The 17804-nt window shown below is 43.2% G+C and overlaps 1 protein-coding gene across 2 annotated transcripts in view; it reads right to left on the reverse strand.

Moving 5' to 3' along the window:
• Positions 1–16133, reverse strand: part of ammecr1 (AMMECR nuclear protein 1) — a 51612-nt gene extending 35479 nt beyond the window's left edge. For both annotated transcript variants that reach the window (XM_036523567.1, XM_036523568.1), the window contains exon 1: positions 14361–16133. In XM_036523567.1, coding sequence (XP_036379460.1) covers positions 14361–14806 — 446 coding nt within the window. In that variant the 5' untranslated portion in view covers positions 14807–16133. The remainder of the gene's footprint in view (positions 1–14360) is intronic.
• Between the last annotated feature and the right edge of the window lie 1671 nt (positions 16134–17804).

Below are 17804 nucleotides of genomic sequence, written 5' to 3' on the forward strand. Positions count from 1 at the left end.
AATTTGCATTTTTTAATTTGGCCAGCATTTTCAGACATGCCTATGTGGAATCTGGCTCGGTGCAGCATGTGTTCTTTGCACTATAATCACAACAAGACATTGAGGGCAGCCAGGGAAAACAAACCCAATGCCAAAAATAATTTTGTTTGATATGGCTGCGCAAATCGCCAGTAATCAACATGGTTTCCATCATTTCAAGCATCCCATTACCTCTGTTTATATGGCGGTAAAACACCGCAGTCGAATGAAAGCAATGCGCGCCCCCAAAGAGACCTTGACCAATGACAGCTTACCGCACCTACGATGCGTGCCTGCCTACCGAGGCCCTCCATACACCAAAGCCTGCAGTATGTCATTCTTTGTAGAACAAAATCACGAGAACGAGTGTGATCACGGAACGCGCTTGGGTTTCGGCCGGGGCGCGTGACGTGATCAAACATGACAGGTTTTCTGATGTGAAATCACATCCTTCTGTTTTTAGAATTGATCAACGGTGCATTCCAGGAAAAGGAGAACAAAATCTCAAAAGCACAACCAGCATTAGAGCAGTGGTCCTTACAAACGGCTGCGCAACACTACACTACATTAGTGAAACTGTAGTAAATTTAATCGGAGGTGTCCTTGGTGCCCACGCACGTTGAATACTAATTATTCACATGTCTGATAAAGGGGATTAAACAACGTGCACATGGGAAAGGAGACACGCAGAGCTGTGCCTAAAAGCTGAGAAACATGTACATTTTAAGAATGCAGAGAGAGCTGACATTAACACCATCGCTAGGCAGGGAGAATAAATCATTTCACACAGGTTTTCATGGCTATTGTCAAAACAACTGTCCTACTTTGTGCACATTCTAGCAAATTTAACAGCTGGATGGAGAAGCACTAATAGCCCTTACACAAATGCTTTTCTGTCTTGTTACTTCACAAGGGCAATTTTCAGCAGACCCCACATTCTCATAATACTTCTGCAACATTAAGTGGCAGTTAGTCATGTTAAGTTTGCTTTACACTGACACTTGTGGAAATAGTAACAAGAGTATCCCCACATAGTTTAGGCTGAGGATGATCATGCCTCCATGCATCAACAGGCCACATGTCTCAATTCAACATTTTGGAGTACGACAAAGATACAAGCCAAACATTTTTATGTTAGTCTATAGACTTCTCTGTTTCGACATTTTCAACACAAATGTGGGAAACCCGAGTCTATGGGGCCACCGCTTTAAAAACATAACTGCATAAAGTCCAGAGAGGAAAAATAATCCAAACTGAAAAAATGTCATTCATTTCCCAAAGTCAGAATTAACTGTGTCAAGGCAGCAAAGAGGGCTTCTTAAACCAAGAAGCTAGATGCTTATGAATATTATAGACCCCTTTGAGCTCACAGTACAATGAATGATATCAAAGGAACACAATCTCCACTGTGAAATGCTGCCTCCCTTTAAAATGGAACCTTCGTGTTGAACGTCATCTTCTCAGCTATGCTTTCATGTAGCATTTTCTGAATAGGAAATTTAAAACAAAAGTAATGGCCTATTTCACTCGGGACAAGGGCTTTTAAATAAAAGGACAACTGCTTGGAGTCATTAAACACCAAGAGGTGGCATCAGTTTAATCCCTTTCTCAATTCCAGAAACACAGCTTAGTCAAAACTGACCTGAGCCCACAACCTGTCCCTGCCGTATTAATTACGAATTACTGACCTTAACTTAACTTAAACAAATCCAATTATCCAATGGCTCGTTTCCACTGCCATGTGGCGAGGTATGTTTAAACACTGACCATGCTAAAAGCCCATTTCCACTTGAAACCAGGTGTAGATGTGGCTGAAAGTGGTCGCGTTGGGTGCGGTTGGCTACTAAGTACTGGATGTGGCCAGACCCTGGTTACACAACATTTGGCAGAGGTGGCTGTGCTTACGGGACCAATGCAGGAGGAAAAAGCTTGGCGCAATGCCCAGCAAATAGCACAATCTTCCACAAACAGAACCGATCTTTCAAAATAAAGACTGAACATGTGCGGCCAGATGACAACATTGTTTGCTTTGTGATAAGAGGGGGAATTTTCTTTTTGTTTTTGTCACATAAGGTCTTTTCTGAACTTAACAAATCTTCTAACATTATAGGCAAAACTGTGCCGGAGGACACTAAAACAGATCAGTTTTTTTCCATGGGGCGATCCACCTGCTAGTAAATAACGAGGTGCAAGTTTTGTAGCTAGCATGCAAGCTAGCAATTAACAAGATCTGCATATACCTCGATCACAGGAAACAAACCCAGCAACCTTGCTATGTGACAATTATTAATGATGGCCACTAAAATGGTAATAATGATTTAATAGAAAATTCTGTTCTTCAGTTAAGTTCACTTGAACATATTTCACTGAATGACTACAGTCACATTACAAGCCTGCCAAGTCCTGACTCCACTCTGTTCGATTTGGGCAGATTGTATTTGTTCAAATGAGTCACAGACACACTGCCAAATCTACAGGAAGAAAAAAAGAAAACTAAGGAATGAATGATTTCACACACCTTCTTGTGTGGCTCAGTGGCAAAGCCAGAGCTGTGTGTGGTGATGGAGACGACCAGCCTGACAGTCAGAGAGAGAGAGAGAGAGAGAGAGAGAGAGAGAGAGGGGGGGGGGAGAGAGTAAGCAGAGCTCTGGTTTCTCACCACGCCCCTCCCTTGGCCAGGACCCCACGCAGAAGAACACTGCAGCCCGTGGACAAAGCCGACCGGCTACCTGTGCCAGATCAGCAGTGTGTAGAAGCTGGGATCACTCAGCCTCCCAGCAGGCTCTCTTCCCTCCAGCCCTCGGAGGAGTTGGCAGTTTGAGCCCCGGGCTTCCTGGACTTTCATCAAAAGCAGCCCGGCTCTCGTAAATTCTCCTGCATGCTTAGTATCATGCGCCTAAATCATTCTCCTCCACTTCTGTTGGACCGGGGCTACAGAAGTCCAGGTGGCGATTTCATGCAGAGCTGAAACTAGGCATCACCACATACATTCCACTGACAAACTCGCACAGCAGTGATGGACCAAGAGACTACCTCACCGACATTGAACCTACATGGAAGGAATGCAGGCCAATTAGCGACTCCTGCGAAAGCAGCACGTTCACACTTGGCGATTTTTTTTTTTGTAACAGACTGTCCTTCCTTAACCAAGTCTTCAAGTACCGTGCAGTCATCTGCCTCACGTTTGCAACGCGCTGAACATTTGTGCGATGGCCGCCGTGCTACAGAGCTGCCAGTCATCGTTCCGAGGCTGAAGGCAGCGTTCTCTGTACGTGTTAAGCTGTGGCAGGGCTGGTGTGAACAGACCGCAGTGAGAGAGCACTTCTTGGCCCGCGGTCACAAGGCTGGGAGGTGCAGCATGACAGGCGCGGTGGAAGAGGGACAGGGATTACTCATTTGTTCTTAGGGTGTTGCATGCAGGCACTTCCTACGGTGAGCACACAGCGCTCGTATAACCATGTTGCTGTGACTTATGTCATGGGAACCGAAGCGTTTGCTGGGTAGATCTTCTCATCTCTGACCTCCGACACAGGTTTGGTCCCCTGGGATTGCAGCCACGGTCAGTGGGTGTCGAAATTTGGACAATTTACAAGGTTGGTGATAAGACTGACATGAAGGACAGAAAGTAACCCTCCCAAACACAACAAACCAGCGGATTTAAAGAGTGGGTCTAAAAACCAGCCGACTCAAAATCTGTAGTGGTAATCTACACCTTTTTTCTCCCCACGTTTTAAACAACAGACCAACACATGAGCTAAATTGCCTTTTCTCACACAATGTCACCAATAAATTAAAATGCAGTGACACGTATGGTACAGCCAAAGCCAGCCGACCTATGAGGGCGTCAGAAACAGCCCTTTTTTCCGTGGAATGACTCCTCACTGTCAGAAACACAACATGTTTCTCAGGTTTCAGCACGCCAGGAATCATGGGGGATGGGCAAATGTGAGTGGGGGGGGGGGTAACCCGATGAGGAACATAGACACGCTCAACAAATCCTCCCAACTCCTTAAGAGATACAGGCCTTATTTTGTCAAACTGTCCAACTGAGAACCCACAGAATCATTTCAGAAATGGACCAATATGCAGTTTAGCTTGTTATCATGAACTGTGTGGAGGAGCAACGTTCCCCTTTCCACGTGTCCTCCTGTTACGCAAAGAGGGCTTACTGCAACCCGGGAGAGGGCTGCGAATCTCCCCCACCCCCCCCATCTGCTTGCCTTCGCTTGGATCCCCCCCCCCCCCCCCCCCCCCCATTTCCCAACATCAGGCGCTTCTCTTGACCTTAAATCCAGGGACAGTGGGCGCATCAAACGGATCAAGGGATTAGACTGAATGGCTGTGGCTCTCAGAACCTCCTCCCGAATGCCACGTATGCAGCACCGCTCGGAGAGAGGGCTGGGTCCAGGTCCAGGTCCAGGTTTTGGTAAGGGGGAGAGGATCACAGAGACGTTCAGTAGTGCACACACCCGACACCCCCCCCCCCCCCCCGCCCCAACTCCGTCACAGAAAGGGAAACCTACATACGCCCAAAATGGCAGCAAACACGAGCCTGTTAAAATGGCTGCAGTCTCCCCCCATTCACAGATGTGGCAGCTGTGTCAATCATCTCCGCACATTACCTTATCAGATTTTCGCCGTTGGTGGGAGGAGGGGGAATTTCCATGGATTAAGCAACAGAGACACACACTTGACAGCATGAGCAACCAACCAGAGCCAACATATTCAGTGTTCAATTTAAACAGCAGTGATATCTTTATGGTAGCCTGCATTTTCCTCAACATGGAAGGGGGTCTGTCGCACCTACACTGGCCCAACTACACCTCGGCCTGCCCGGGACCAAACTCTGTCAGCTCGCTTTCTGACGCCATAATCACCACGGCCAAAACAGGACAAGCATGAGAACAGTAGGCGTGTTTTTGTAACTTTGAGAGATGAGGAATCAGGATGTTTTTGTTCGCACACGCCTCCCATGAATAAACTGCAAAAAAGAAAAGACCTGGCATTTTGCTTCATTATGTTACTGACAGAAACAAAAAAAAAGTGGGAAATGCACAGAAAACCAATTAGGCGACTGCTATTTTTACTGTTCCTTAAAGTAAAATCATGCTCTAAGGAAATACACTTCCCCCAATTGAGTGAGAATGCTACGAGCTGCATAATAACTTGATAACTGCATTTGTTTGCACTGCCAATTAGTGTGAGCCGCTGCGGGGGTCTGCAAACACTGAATTGAGCCGCAGATACATCGTGTGGTTTGATGCTCTGTCTCAGTGTTACCAGTTCCATTACATTAAACCCAAACAAGCACATTTAAATGCATTTCAAACAAACTAACTGTCCAACTCATGTGATTTAACTGCTGACAGCCTAACTAGGATATTAGAGGCAGTGGGGCAACTATAGGCCTCAAAGACACCCATGGTCAGGTATACCTGTGGACATTCAATGAAAACACAAATGACCATTTTGAATCCCACAGACCTAACACAGTGAAGACAAGGTACACTTGAATGTGGCCAGCGAGAACACGTCATCAAGTTGGTCGCAGAAAGTGTGATGAGTACTCTTAACCATGCCAAAGAAAATAACTTAAGGCGTTCCCCTTTTTGTGTAGGCCCAAAGATGGTGGAACACCACAGAGCATCTGGGTGGTTCAAGGATGCGGTCACACACTAGGCTAACTCATGTTTCTCTATAAAGTGGGACAACAGAAAGAACTGTATCAAATCCTAGCTTTATGTGTCTTGAAAAAAAAATGGGAGATGAGCAAAATACACAATTACAAACACATAGCAGTTTTTCACCGCTCTGCGGCCTTTTGGGAAATCCCTGCCTATATGTACTGCACACTTTTCCTACACCACATTCTCTTACTCTTTGCATTACCTTCACTTCATTGAAACACTTTGTCATGAAAGTAATGAGACCTTTTTCCTGCGAACTACTCCTGAAAGACAAAAGACAAGGAGAGATTATTTTGAGAATACTTTTGTGTGGCTGGGGGCCGGTAGCATAAAAAAAAGCTACTGGCCGCCCCAGCAATCAGCCAGCAAGGTTATTTGTGGTGCTACATTGTTTAGTAACAACCTATTGTTAAACTAATTAGACCAAGCCATTCATCCAGATATTACTTTACAGCAGTAAGCCATTTTTACTCCAAAGGGCGGATTCTTCTGACCTTGCCCGTTTGCTAGCTGGATACACAACATTCCCTTCCGCAAGCCCTTTGACACTGAAGTCTGCAGTTACACCAAAGGCCAGATGTCCTACAAGCATGCTGCTTCGCTGGGTTTCCTTCATGGTCCTACTGAGAACAGCTTTTGTGAGACTGTTTTGGAAGAAAACAAGCGATCTTGAAAATGGTTTTCCTGAGAACGTTAGAGGCCAGAGCCTGACAGGCAAGCAAGGAGAACAGGGGAAACTACATGCTAGACACTATGAACTGGACTAAATCAACATTTATCCTTCATTGCATCTAACAAGAGTACAAATGCAAGCATTTCCTATGAAAATAGGAGTTACTTCATTCATTCTGGTGATGGCTGAACACACAAAACCGTTTGTAAATGCAGGCAGAGTTAGACGCTGGGGCAACACTTGTGTTCAATTAGGTGAGCTGAAGTAAAGGACAAATGGTAACTGAATCCGATCACATCTCAAAGTAAAAAGCACCATCTTGGGTACAAGTCTGCCATCCTTAAACAAACAGTTCAGGGGCCATATCCACAAAGATTCTGAGTACTCTCAGGAATGGACTTAAATCACAGGAAAATTATTTTCCCTGAAGTTGCACTCAGTAGTGGAATTCATAACAACCCTAAGTATAACATGGCTACTGGGAAAAGCCATGGCATGTTCATGACCAGGCAGTGCAGAGGTTTCATTCCAAATATGGGTACAGGGTGGGCACCAAAAAACATCCCATCAATGTGCCATTAAGCCATTCATTACCTTACATATTAGAACTATTATTGACAAATTCTTTCTACACTTTTTTGTACATTTGGACCCACTTGATTAGATTAACAACTACCTCAGTAAACAACTCTACCACTGAATTCAACATGATGTTGTTGCGATAATTCAATACGGCACAATATCTTGTCAAATGGACATGATTAAGTAGAATCTTTAATGCGTATATACGCATTTAGACCACAATGAATCATTATACGCATCTTTCTCATATAAAGGGAGTAGAGAAATGACCCATTGGAAATATGAACATAAATATGAAATATGAATGGGGATTCATCAGATGATAACTGTCAATACCACAATGGGTGAAAATCTAGCTTGTTACCCAATGCAGTCACTTCAAAGACTAGTAATTCCATGGCAAGCCATCACCCAAATTCTTCTGTGAACTTCAATGAATACTGGTCCCGGTAAATTTAATTTAAAAGGATATGAATTTGAGGAACTCCTTGTGGGAGATTAAAGTAAGAGTAGTGAAGCTGAGGTATTGTATTTTCCAGTAATTTACTTTGGTAATCATTTAATCCTAAGAAAGACAATATTAATACCCTTAAATACTGAACATGGACAGGAGTGGTAGATTACAGAACCAGATGCCTGGTACGAATGTGAAGTGTTAGAAGTGTTCTCTGTGTCACTGCCTGATTATTCTCCAAACTGCTAACCCCCCTCCCCCATTATTTACAGGAATCCAAAGGAATTTCCCCACTATTCAAAGGGAAAAAAATATGAAAGCACCAAAAGGCACGAAACACAGCCCTTGCCTGTGCCCCATGTAAGCTTTGACTGCCTTCATTGCTGTTGGTGCAGCACTCCCTAGGTATCCAGCAATGGCTTGGAACCAGCCAGAAATGCAGGGTGTCCGGGAAAACCTCCCCGTGCAAAAACTCTTGTTCTCCTGCCTCTCTCCTCAGCGTAGTAACCTATAAATAGCCCGCTAATTCAAGAAATCCCCATGTGTGTAAGCTGAGACACATGGACCATGTGACCTACTGTCAACCAATAACCTTCCTCTTGCAGATGTTAGAATACATAGCACAAACAACCCAGGCTTAAATGACTGCATTTGTTGTACCATTTATTCACTCTTGCTCTGTCAATGGAAATTACAAGGGAGGGGACAGCTTTTGGAGGCAAAACAGGACTTTATTGTTGACCGTTTAAAACACAGGCAGACAGTAAGCCTTTGTGTCCTTCAAGGAGACAGACTACATACACACATCAGGATGACAACATCTGTTTTCTTTAAGCTTGGCTTAAATGCAAAGATATAAATCACAAACACAAATCAATTGGCAGAACATTGATTTTATTTCCAAACAGGAAAAGTCTGTTCAGAATAACAGCATAATGTAAAGCAATATCCACTTTACACTCCCCTGGATGAGAGCTCCAATAATGGTGTTAGAACCTGTAACCTGAGGCCAGGCACACCTGCTCAAACCAGCTACTCTGACTGCGCTATCAATTAGAGTGTCCTGTAATCCTATCCACAATTATGTCCATTTTATTCCACCGAAGGGTTTCTGTTAGGAGTTCAGGTTGCTGACTTCCTTAAGGGAATGTAATATGTACTTTTACCCAACTACAGGAAAAAACTGGGGGCAGAGTATCAAAAAAAATGAAAACAGGTTCATTTCATAAGGTTTGGCTTGTGTAGTTTTGCCATTTTGTTGGCTGCTCATACTTGCCATATAAAATTTTTAATTGCATTTGATTTGTTTCCTAATTTAATTTCGATGTTTACACTCCCCAAACAAGCTGCAGTGTGTCTGATGCAAAGCAAAACAGCAGCAAGAATATGCTCTCAGACAAAACAGACAGCTTCTTCTGCCTTACTGCTACAGATGGGAGTAACAACTCCAGTACAGGACTTAACATCAAGTCCCTTTTCTGCCTCATCTTCAAGTCCATTTTGTTGAAAATAGAAGTCATGGAATTTTACACTTTACTATTGCAGACAATTGAAAGCATTTGTATTACTGCAAATACTTTATCATCACATTTATGCTTGCCAATAATGGCATTTTACAAACAGACCCACCTAGTCAGCCACAACTATTGGGTCAGCATGATATGACATTTTATAAAACTGTCCAAGTAATAGTAATGTAGTAATGTAGATTAATAACTCAACGTATGTTAGGTAGAATTTAACACATGTTGCCCACAAGCTGAACAGTCTACCTCAGCTGCTAACTAATACAATTCACAAAATCACTAATTATGCTCACTGCGATGTATTGAGACTGAAAATGTCACTGCTGAAAACTTAAGTAATGAGCTGCCATGATACAATAAAAAGCTGGTCCAAATTATATTATGTATGGTTTCTATAGCAACAGCTGGGTTGTGTAGAATGGCATCAATCACCAGACATGCTACAAATTTTCCAATACGGTGGAGTGCAGCTATTTAAACATTCTGAAAGCCCACGAGCAAAGAAAAACAAATGGACTAGGTCTTTTCCTCCATCCCCTACACTATACAATACAAAAGGTGCAGCAAGTTTTCTACTTATTGGCCACTTTCACTGGGCCACTACCCAGTTCTGGAGTGAAATCACATGTTTCATTCCCTCCAAAAACTGGACTATTACATTGCTCATTCTTATAATACCGAGTTACAGTAGTGCAAAAGGAGGGGGGGAAAGGACCTTTATGAACTTTACTTTTAGACAGTGTTCCCTTAACAGATATTTGCTATCCTTTGCACTATTATGGTGAGAACAGTACCCAGTGGGACCACTGCCTTCTTTTTTTCTTTTCAAGTACAGAAACTAACACAGTAACCACCTTTTGATAAGCACATGGCTGACAAAATGCTGACAAGACAGGGCCCCATGTCCTGCCCCCATGTTTGTGAAGAGCAGCCTGACAAACCCGTTTTCAGCACGGGGAGGACACGCTGGAGTCTGAGATAACGAGCGTTAGCAAGGTCGCCCATGGTTGTGAGCAAAGTGTGTCAAGTCAACACCACGCCATCCGTTCAAAAAAAAAATCCATTAGCAAGTCTGCACCCCACTGCAGCTTCCCTGATGTGGAAATTCACTAATGTTCCTCTCGCCCTTTCCCGATTTCAGTGGGAAAATTCACAAAGCCGATCCATTTAAAGCAACTAACAGCTTGCATATAATTGGTTTGGGTCTGGAGCAGGCAAAACTCAATCTTTTTACGCAGAAAGCATCATGGTTAAGCAGCAGAACAGCTAGTGTGGAAGGGAGAGGACAGAACAACAGATCACATGTGGCAGGCACTGTGGACACAGGAGAGCTGTAAGCCTTGCATGGAACCTCACCTGTAAAGCTGTATGAGCATGAGCTACCTGAAAGGAAACTCGGGGGCTGAGTGCTAAATCTGCCATTTTCCAGAGGGACACTCCAACAGTGAGATGACCACTCTCTGGCCATCCAACTGCATTCTCTTCTCTTGTGACCAGAGCAGAGACAAGCATCAAAAAGGAGCTTTAACAGCATGTAGGCGTTTTACGGGCACAGGACAAGAATCCTTTGTGTGGATTGTGCTGCTCAACAGAATGCACAATTTTATCTCTCAGCACAGACGTCCAACTGACAGAGGCTTCACAGTCAAAGTCCTCAGAGCGGCCCTCATGTAAGGGTACAAACTTTTGAGGTGAACAATTATAAGTTAAGAGCTTTAGTATCTTAGGAGGCCAAACCCAAATCTTTGTTCTGGGTTTAACAAACGGGGGGGTCATATTTTTTTCCCCCACATGCCACAGCTCTGACGTTTAACTGGGATATGAAAGCACCAATATGCCTGGAGCTCATTTTACACTGGAGGGAATTGTGCAGGTGCTGCTTTGCCTTGTGTGGAATGCGGTACCCGCGCTCTGCCGTGCTGAGTCTTCTGTCACAGCCTTTAATTGAAAGCAACAACAAAGGACAAGAGTCTTTGTGACCTTTTTTTTGGAAACCACTGGGTACATTTTAGAACACTAAGGTCCTGACATTATAACCCTGTCGCAAGCTTTCAAAGCTGTGAGCATCTACTTGTGCCAGCCTTGGAGTCCTCTCAAAAAGGCACATGGGTGCAGGTGGATTGCAAGTAATCCAGCGCTTGTTATTCTCATTTGCAGCTACTTAAATGCCTTGGAGACTTGCCTTTCAACATTTTCTGAGCAGCATCTAGACTGCCTGGGAGCAAATCTAATTATCAATCTCCAAAGCTTCTGTGTCAGGCAGACCTGTTCATCACTGACCATCAACTTAGACTCCCTTATTTATTAAGATTAAAATCTGAAAAACAGTGTTTTTCAAAACAGGGCCTAGGGACCTCAGGAAAAGAGACTGTAAATATCTGCTAGCCAAACCGAAGGTGGCTGGGGTTTGCTAGGCACCAACAGTTTCATGTGGCTGAACTAAGGGAAGTTTAGCAAATATAACAATTTGTACACTGATATTTAGAAACTATATTTCTGTTTGTCCAAGATTAACAGTCAAATAATGACTGTGTTAAAACATTTCAGTAGACACTACTATTACACTTGCATCTTGTCATTTAGCAGATACCATTATCCAGTGGAACTTGCAAAGGAAGAGAACAAAGAGTGTCTAATTAAATGAAAGAAGTGCTATCAGTCCACACTGAAGATCAGATATAGTTCTACAATATTGACCACATCTTCATTTACACACTGCACAATGTCCAAAGAAAGGAGGTCACATTGTTCCAATACATGCCACTGCACCTCAGTAAGTTTTGATAGCAAGTAAAATCATGTCTAAATGGTAACATCTGACACATGATAATTTAAATCAAACTCTGTCAAAATGTAAGCCACAGCATTTGGTTAACTCAGAACAGTTCATATTTATTTGCTGATCACTGTCTACAAATGTGGACAAGAATTATGACCATAGCTGAAATGCAAATGATCACCTGTTGAAAAAAATAATTCTTTCAGTGGAGACAAATGGACAGTATCATTTTTACCTCTACCTTTATCGTAAATGACTGTGTTGAACATTTTTAATTAAGAGGGTTTTTAACGAAGGCCACGTAAGAGAGCCTTCCACTGCATAGATGTTGCCATCCCATATATATTCTTGCCGTCAACAAGAATTGGGATTACCATTGGGATTTATGGAGCTATCAATAAATTCCTCGGTTGCAATGAAGGAACAGAAAGGCCGTCTCAGTGCAGAAAGGCACAGAAGCCATGACCGCCAATTAAGAAAACATTAACCAAAGAGTCGGTCTAACAGGAATGCCCCCTCTCCTTAATTGTGATTAAAGATAACTGAACCATTGTTTCTTATGTTTCTTACGCACTGAGTTTGGCGGTGGCCGAGCCGAACAAAAACCGTTTTAAAAATCTGGAAGTCTATAACGCTTTGGTGTAATTAAAGAAAAAAGTAATAGTTGTATAAGTAAATAAATATGGCGTACGTCTTCGGAGAAAAAAAAAACTTTCTTGAGGCTACACTATGAACTACAACTCCCTATGACAACATTAAACATTGTGAATACATTATGATTGTTTACGATGCAGCTAAGAGCCTACTTTCTAAAGTTGGAGTAGTAGTTAACGAATTTCAATCAACTTCGGCACAATGAACCTTGCAAGTGAATTTCAAACGCTTTTAGCCACAAATACAACGGTAACTAAGGACAGCCCTGGCCTATATCCGGCAGTAGAAACCAGCGCTTAATGAGGAAGTACAGCAAACAAAGACCTAGTTTAGATTCGTTTTCTCATTTCAGATATCGAGCACTGACTGCATAGTTAGCTTGCTATGTTTTACATTTTCTGTTCGAGAAACCACGCCGTTTAACAATCCAGCCGCCTTGATACTCCAAAATGCATGTTAGACAAAGACGATTTATTAGCAGTCTTAACGTTAGCTGGCTCGCTACACACCCTTGCTAACAGCCACTGTTCTTGCTGGCTACAGTGGCTATCTCGATAACCAGCCATGTTTTATTCACACTCACAACAACAAAGGTTGTTAGCTAACTGGTTCACATTAGCTATAATAAATCTAATAAAAGGGTATTTAGCCAATTCAGTCACCCATACGGATATGTACTGTAGATAAGATAGCCAGCACGGGGGGATTATGAGACAAAACCCATAGCTAACCGAAGTCAAGGAGAAGATGAATCTGTATAAGATACACATATATTACTTCACAGCTAAACAGCTAACTACAGCAAGTTTTACGATGTATTGTCTTGAAGAAGGTGTTATGTGGCGTTTCTCTCTGCAATAACAGGTAGCTAGCTAAACATGCTACTCTTAGGCTAATAAAATGTTGGCTAGCTAGCTATGTTGTTGATATGCTTCAGGAATAATATTTTTAAAGTCAATATTTATTCTTAGAAAATTAAATTTAGCCATGTTCATTAAACAATCTCGCAAATGTTTCCGAACCCGTGTTTTAGCTAGCCAGCTAAGCACCCTCCTTTACACATCAACAACGGACAGCTGGTCACCCACAGCTAGCTGTTTTTCTGAAGAGAAAAATAACTTAATGAAGGAATGTTTGGGTAAAGCGGGAGGAAACAACTAACGATGCCTACCGTTACTTAACTCTAAGTAACCGTTACGAAAACAATCTAAATCATCACCAACAGAACGTAAGTACGTTATGTGAAGTAAATTTAGCTAGCCACCGCGTTTACCGAGAAGAAAAAAAGTTAGCTAGACTAGCTAACCTACAAAACCAAAATGAACATTTTGCCCAGTGCGATCATTTCAGTGTAATATCTACCACGACACACCACACACTGTACCTACTACCTACAGAAAACGCTAGTCTGACTGTTACTACAATGAATTAAATTAAAAACATTAGGTTGCTAAGCCACATTTGTCAGATAACCTAAAGATAGAGTATTTTGCCAGCAAGCTAATGTGAGCCAAGTTTGTCCAGAACTGACAGTCGGTCTTTCGATTTCTTTGTTAGCTAGTTACTTTCTTGCTCAAAGAAAGCGCCAGGCAAGCAAAAACTTTGGCTAAGGTTTCCCTCTAGATTAACTTGTTATCTTAACGTTACACTTTAGATAATCCTCAGATTTAACTAGCTAGCGATGGCTAGCGAATTGTATCCCATTGTACGTTGTACAACGCTGTCGTTAGCCTGAGGTTCAGAATGCATTGTTTGGTAGCTAGCTCATGTCACATCTTTCTAACGTAACTTAAGTAGGCAGCCATGTGTTTCATTAAACATACAAATAATTTAACTAACGTTATCTTGTTTGTGCCGTCGGGCTACTAACTAGCAAATTATTCAGATGACAATCATTAGAGCTAGCTATCTTAACAAGTGAGCAAACTAACTATAAATCGTAGCTTGCTAATTGGCAATGTAGTTTGGTCGCTGGTATAATACTTACTAAGGGTCGTTTGTAAACCTGGGTGTTCGGGGAGCCTGGTAATTGTATAGATGGCAATAAAGCACGTCGAAACAGAAGCAACACATCTCCGCCGAAACAACCATCTTCCTGCCACCGCTGCCCGAACCGGATCCGGGGCTGAGGTTGGGGGAGAGGCCAGTTGAGTTGTAGCCTCCTGGAGTTGGGGACAGCGCGTTGGTGCTGTTGGTGCTACTGCTACCCCCAGGACCCCCCAGGCCGTTCACCCGATTCACGCTCCCCGCCGCCACTGTCGAGGATGAACCAATCCCCAAGTCTGATCCGCAGTGTCCTGTCCCCGCTGCCCCGCTTCCCGCCCCGCCGGGACCCCCCGACCCGGGGGACCCCGACAGCTTCTGCTTCTTCACCCCGCAGCACCCGGCCGCCATCTTGGAACAATCTGCACCGACACACCGCTTCCGACCCATCACCGTCACAGCGGGAGGGGCGGGGGGAAACGCTGACCAGACGTAGAAATCCCACTGCGTCAACACGTACGACGGACAGTGCTCCACCTTCTCTCTCTTGCCAAATGTAATACCCAGCGTAGTTTACGTTATTTTTTAACCCCAACCACTGGGGGCGGGATGGGAAGGGAAAGACTGCAATGTCACTCGATCCCGGCTTTAAATAAGACGTATTTTACGTAAATGGCTTACGTTTTTTTCTTAAAGGACTATCCAGCCAGCAGCGGACTAACGTTACAGCAAATCCACACCGTCCGAAGGATCCAAGATATTTGTGAAAAGGTACAGGCCCCCTCTCCCAAACGCGGTTGCCTCAGGGTCGATTCAGTCGGCTTCCTCTCGAATCATACAAAGGTCCTCTTTATGTGTCACAAGGACAGCTGTAGCTTGGGCTAAGGCAGCTAGTTGCCAGGTGAGGAGCTAGCAGCTAACGCTAGCTGCTGCAACTGCACTCTCAGCAGCACAGAGACGATTCTTTTTTGAGTGGGAGTCGTTAGCTCCAGTACGCAGGACCCATACGGCAAGAAAAGCACGTCATAAGGTTCCGGATTCTGTAGCTCGCACCAGTTGTTTACTTGCATCCGAACTTCCAGATGTAAAGGAGTCGAGGTCCAAACCCCAGTCGGAATTGGTGGAGGCAATGCAGTTTATTGTGTTGACAGCTTCTGCAACGTGCAAGTCATTTTAACAACCCGCAGCTGCTCGTTCGTTTTGCACCTTCTTTTTTAAAACAGTGCTCAGGTCGTAGTTAGCTAGCGTTTTTATTTAAACCCCACTGTTTACAAAGCAGAGTTGAAAGTTTGCTGTACATTTGTTTTAAGGATGTCATCCGTTTATTTTGAGACATTTTGGCACAACATTCTATACCGCATGTCACAAATCCATCGGGCTTTCCCACCCTTGCTGCTCGCTCGAGTCGCAGTACTCAGCCTTGTTGCAGTAAGAAAAGAGGCTTCTGCGATAATCCAAAGTCAGTCGTACCGTATTCACTTCTTCCATACACAAAATAGAGTTCAGGACGTATTCTGCGATAAATTCTTACGTATAATACGTATATTCGCCTGGGTCGTCAAATCTGAATTCTGAGCGGAGTCTACGTTGAAAAAAGCCGTGTAGCTAGGCTACTGTTGCTTGTACGTCTGAATAGTCAGCGCCTCTTCAGTGGAGAATTCACCTTTTTTCTTTTTTAAATCGGAGGCTTCTTGTCTTTCTTTTCCAGTCTTGATTCTAGAAGATAGAAAACAAGATGTTACTAATCGGAGCCATTGCCTGCCTATACAATAGTCGTTCCCACCTTCCTAGCGGGTTAGCAAGCTAATGTTAGCTTGCTAGCCAGACAATGTCTGCAGCTACTGTACTGAAGACCGAAATCGCCTCACCGAGCCGAAATACCAATAAAAGAGTTACAGAGGATGTTCTCATGCGTTTTGTCATGCACCGATAGTACAAACAAAGCACAGTGTTAAAGCGACAGTACAGGACAGTGGCATTTTCGGGTTATCCATTATTTCATTTTCATACAAATCGATCAAAACAAGGAATGTAGGGCACTGCACGGCAAAGACTTTTAATGGAACTGGATTAGCGTCAGCGAGTTCGCAATCGCTCCATCAGCGTTCGCCCCGAAAACATGACACCATACATTAAATGCGTTTTCCTGAGTTGCTCTTTTTTCCCCCTCTCAAATAATCAACTCGCCAGCTGTAGTTATAATAGAAGCGGCCATCATGACATGAATAATTCCAAACCTTATTACTTGGATAACCCCGTCCCCCCAATACATTTGCACGATTCACACACAATAATCTGACATGCTGCGATTTGTGAATTAATGTCCTCAAACTTTATTCCCCAAGCGCCACAATATCAGGTCATTTTTTCAGTGTCTCAGTAAATAAAATCAGTTAGTGTTAGTGAACTTAATTTTCAGTTGTCACCTGAACAATGACCCATTGAGGTATCAAACTGACATGATGTCCACTGTTATATCCAAACCTGTCTGCAAAGGGTCCGTAAATTTCAACTGCAGTATGCATATAACAAAAATGTATGGGAAGAAACACATGTTAAGATATTGCCCTAACAACTATACTGTGTACTATACATTGTTATAATTAACTAAGGTGGGACACTGGGACAGTGAGATCTGTACAGAAACATTCTTTACTTAGTTGTAACACATTTTCCTATAGTTTAATAACAGTGTATGTAGCACAACTGGGTACCACATTCATTGTTATTACATAAGTTGTAAGACAATGTGATATCATTTATGAAACAGCAATAAATGTGTAATTGCTGCATTTAATTGTAACTACTACCCACTAAAAATAAAGTTTCATCTGTGGCACCTGAGCACTGGAGCTTGGGTAGGTTTTTTAAAGAGAGATGTATGTTGGGATTACAGCCATCTGGATGTTTGTTTAACTTCTTAATTTTGAATGGAGGAAGACGCAAGAGCGGATGCCTTTTCTGTGCCTGTGCCTCTCTAAGGAGTCTGATGTGCTTTCCGAGATGAGGGCGCACAGTACATGCTCTTGTATAACAATAACACTCATCAGTCACGTTTTCAAACTGTGGCATGCATTAATTTCTCGGTTCTGTCTACACAAAGATGCAGACAAGTGCACTTCCACCAGTGTTTCTAAGGTAGTAAAATGTGATTCAAGTAACTGTTTCTCTGGTTTACGTTTAAACGTCACTCCACCCAATCTCAATCTCACTCCACCGAAGTAATGATTTTGAATCATATGTGGATCCGAAGGCAATCACTTCTGAATTTCTTAAGCTTACAAAAGAGAACAACTTGGAACAGTCTGCAGTACTGCTCATCTTCCACCAAGAAGGTACAAACATCAAATTGATGAGTTTGGGTTTGAAAAGAGGCAATTTGGTATGACTGGAATGAGAATGGGCAAATTCTGACCAGTATCCCATTTATCGCTGGCAACGCCTGACT

The sequence above is a fragment of the Megalops cyprinoides genome, chromosome 3, assembly GCF_013368585.1.
Source record: "Megalops cyprinoides isolate fMegCyp1 chromosome 3, fMegCyp1.pri, whole genome shotgun sequence".
In the NCBI taxonomy this organism is placed as follows: domain Eukaryota; kingdom Metazoa; phylum Chordata; class Actinopteri; order Elopiformes; family Megalopidae; genus Megalops; species Megalops cyprinoides.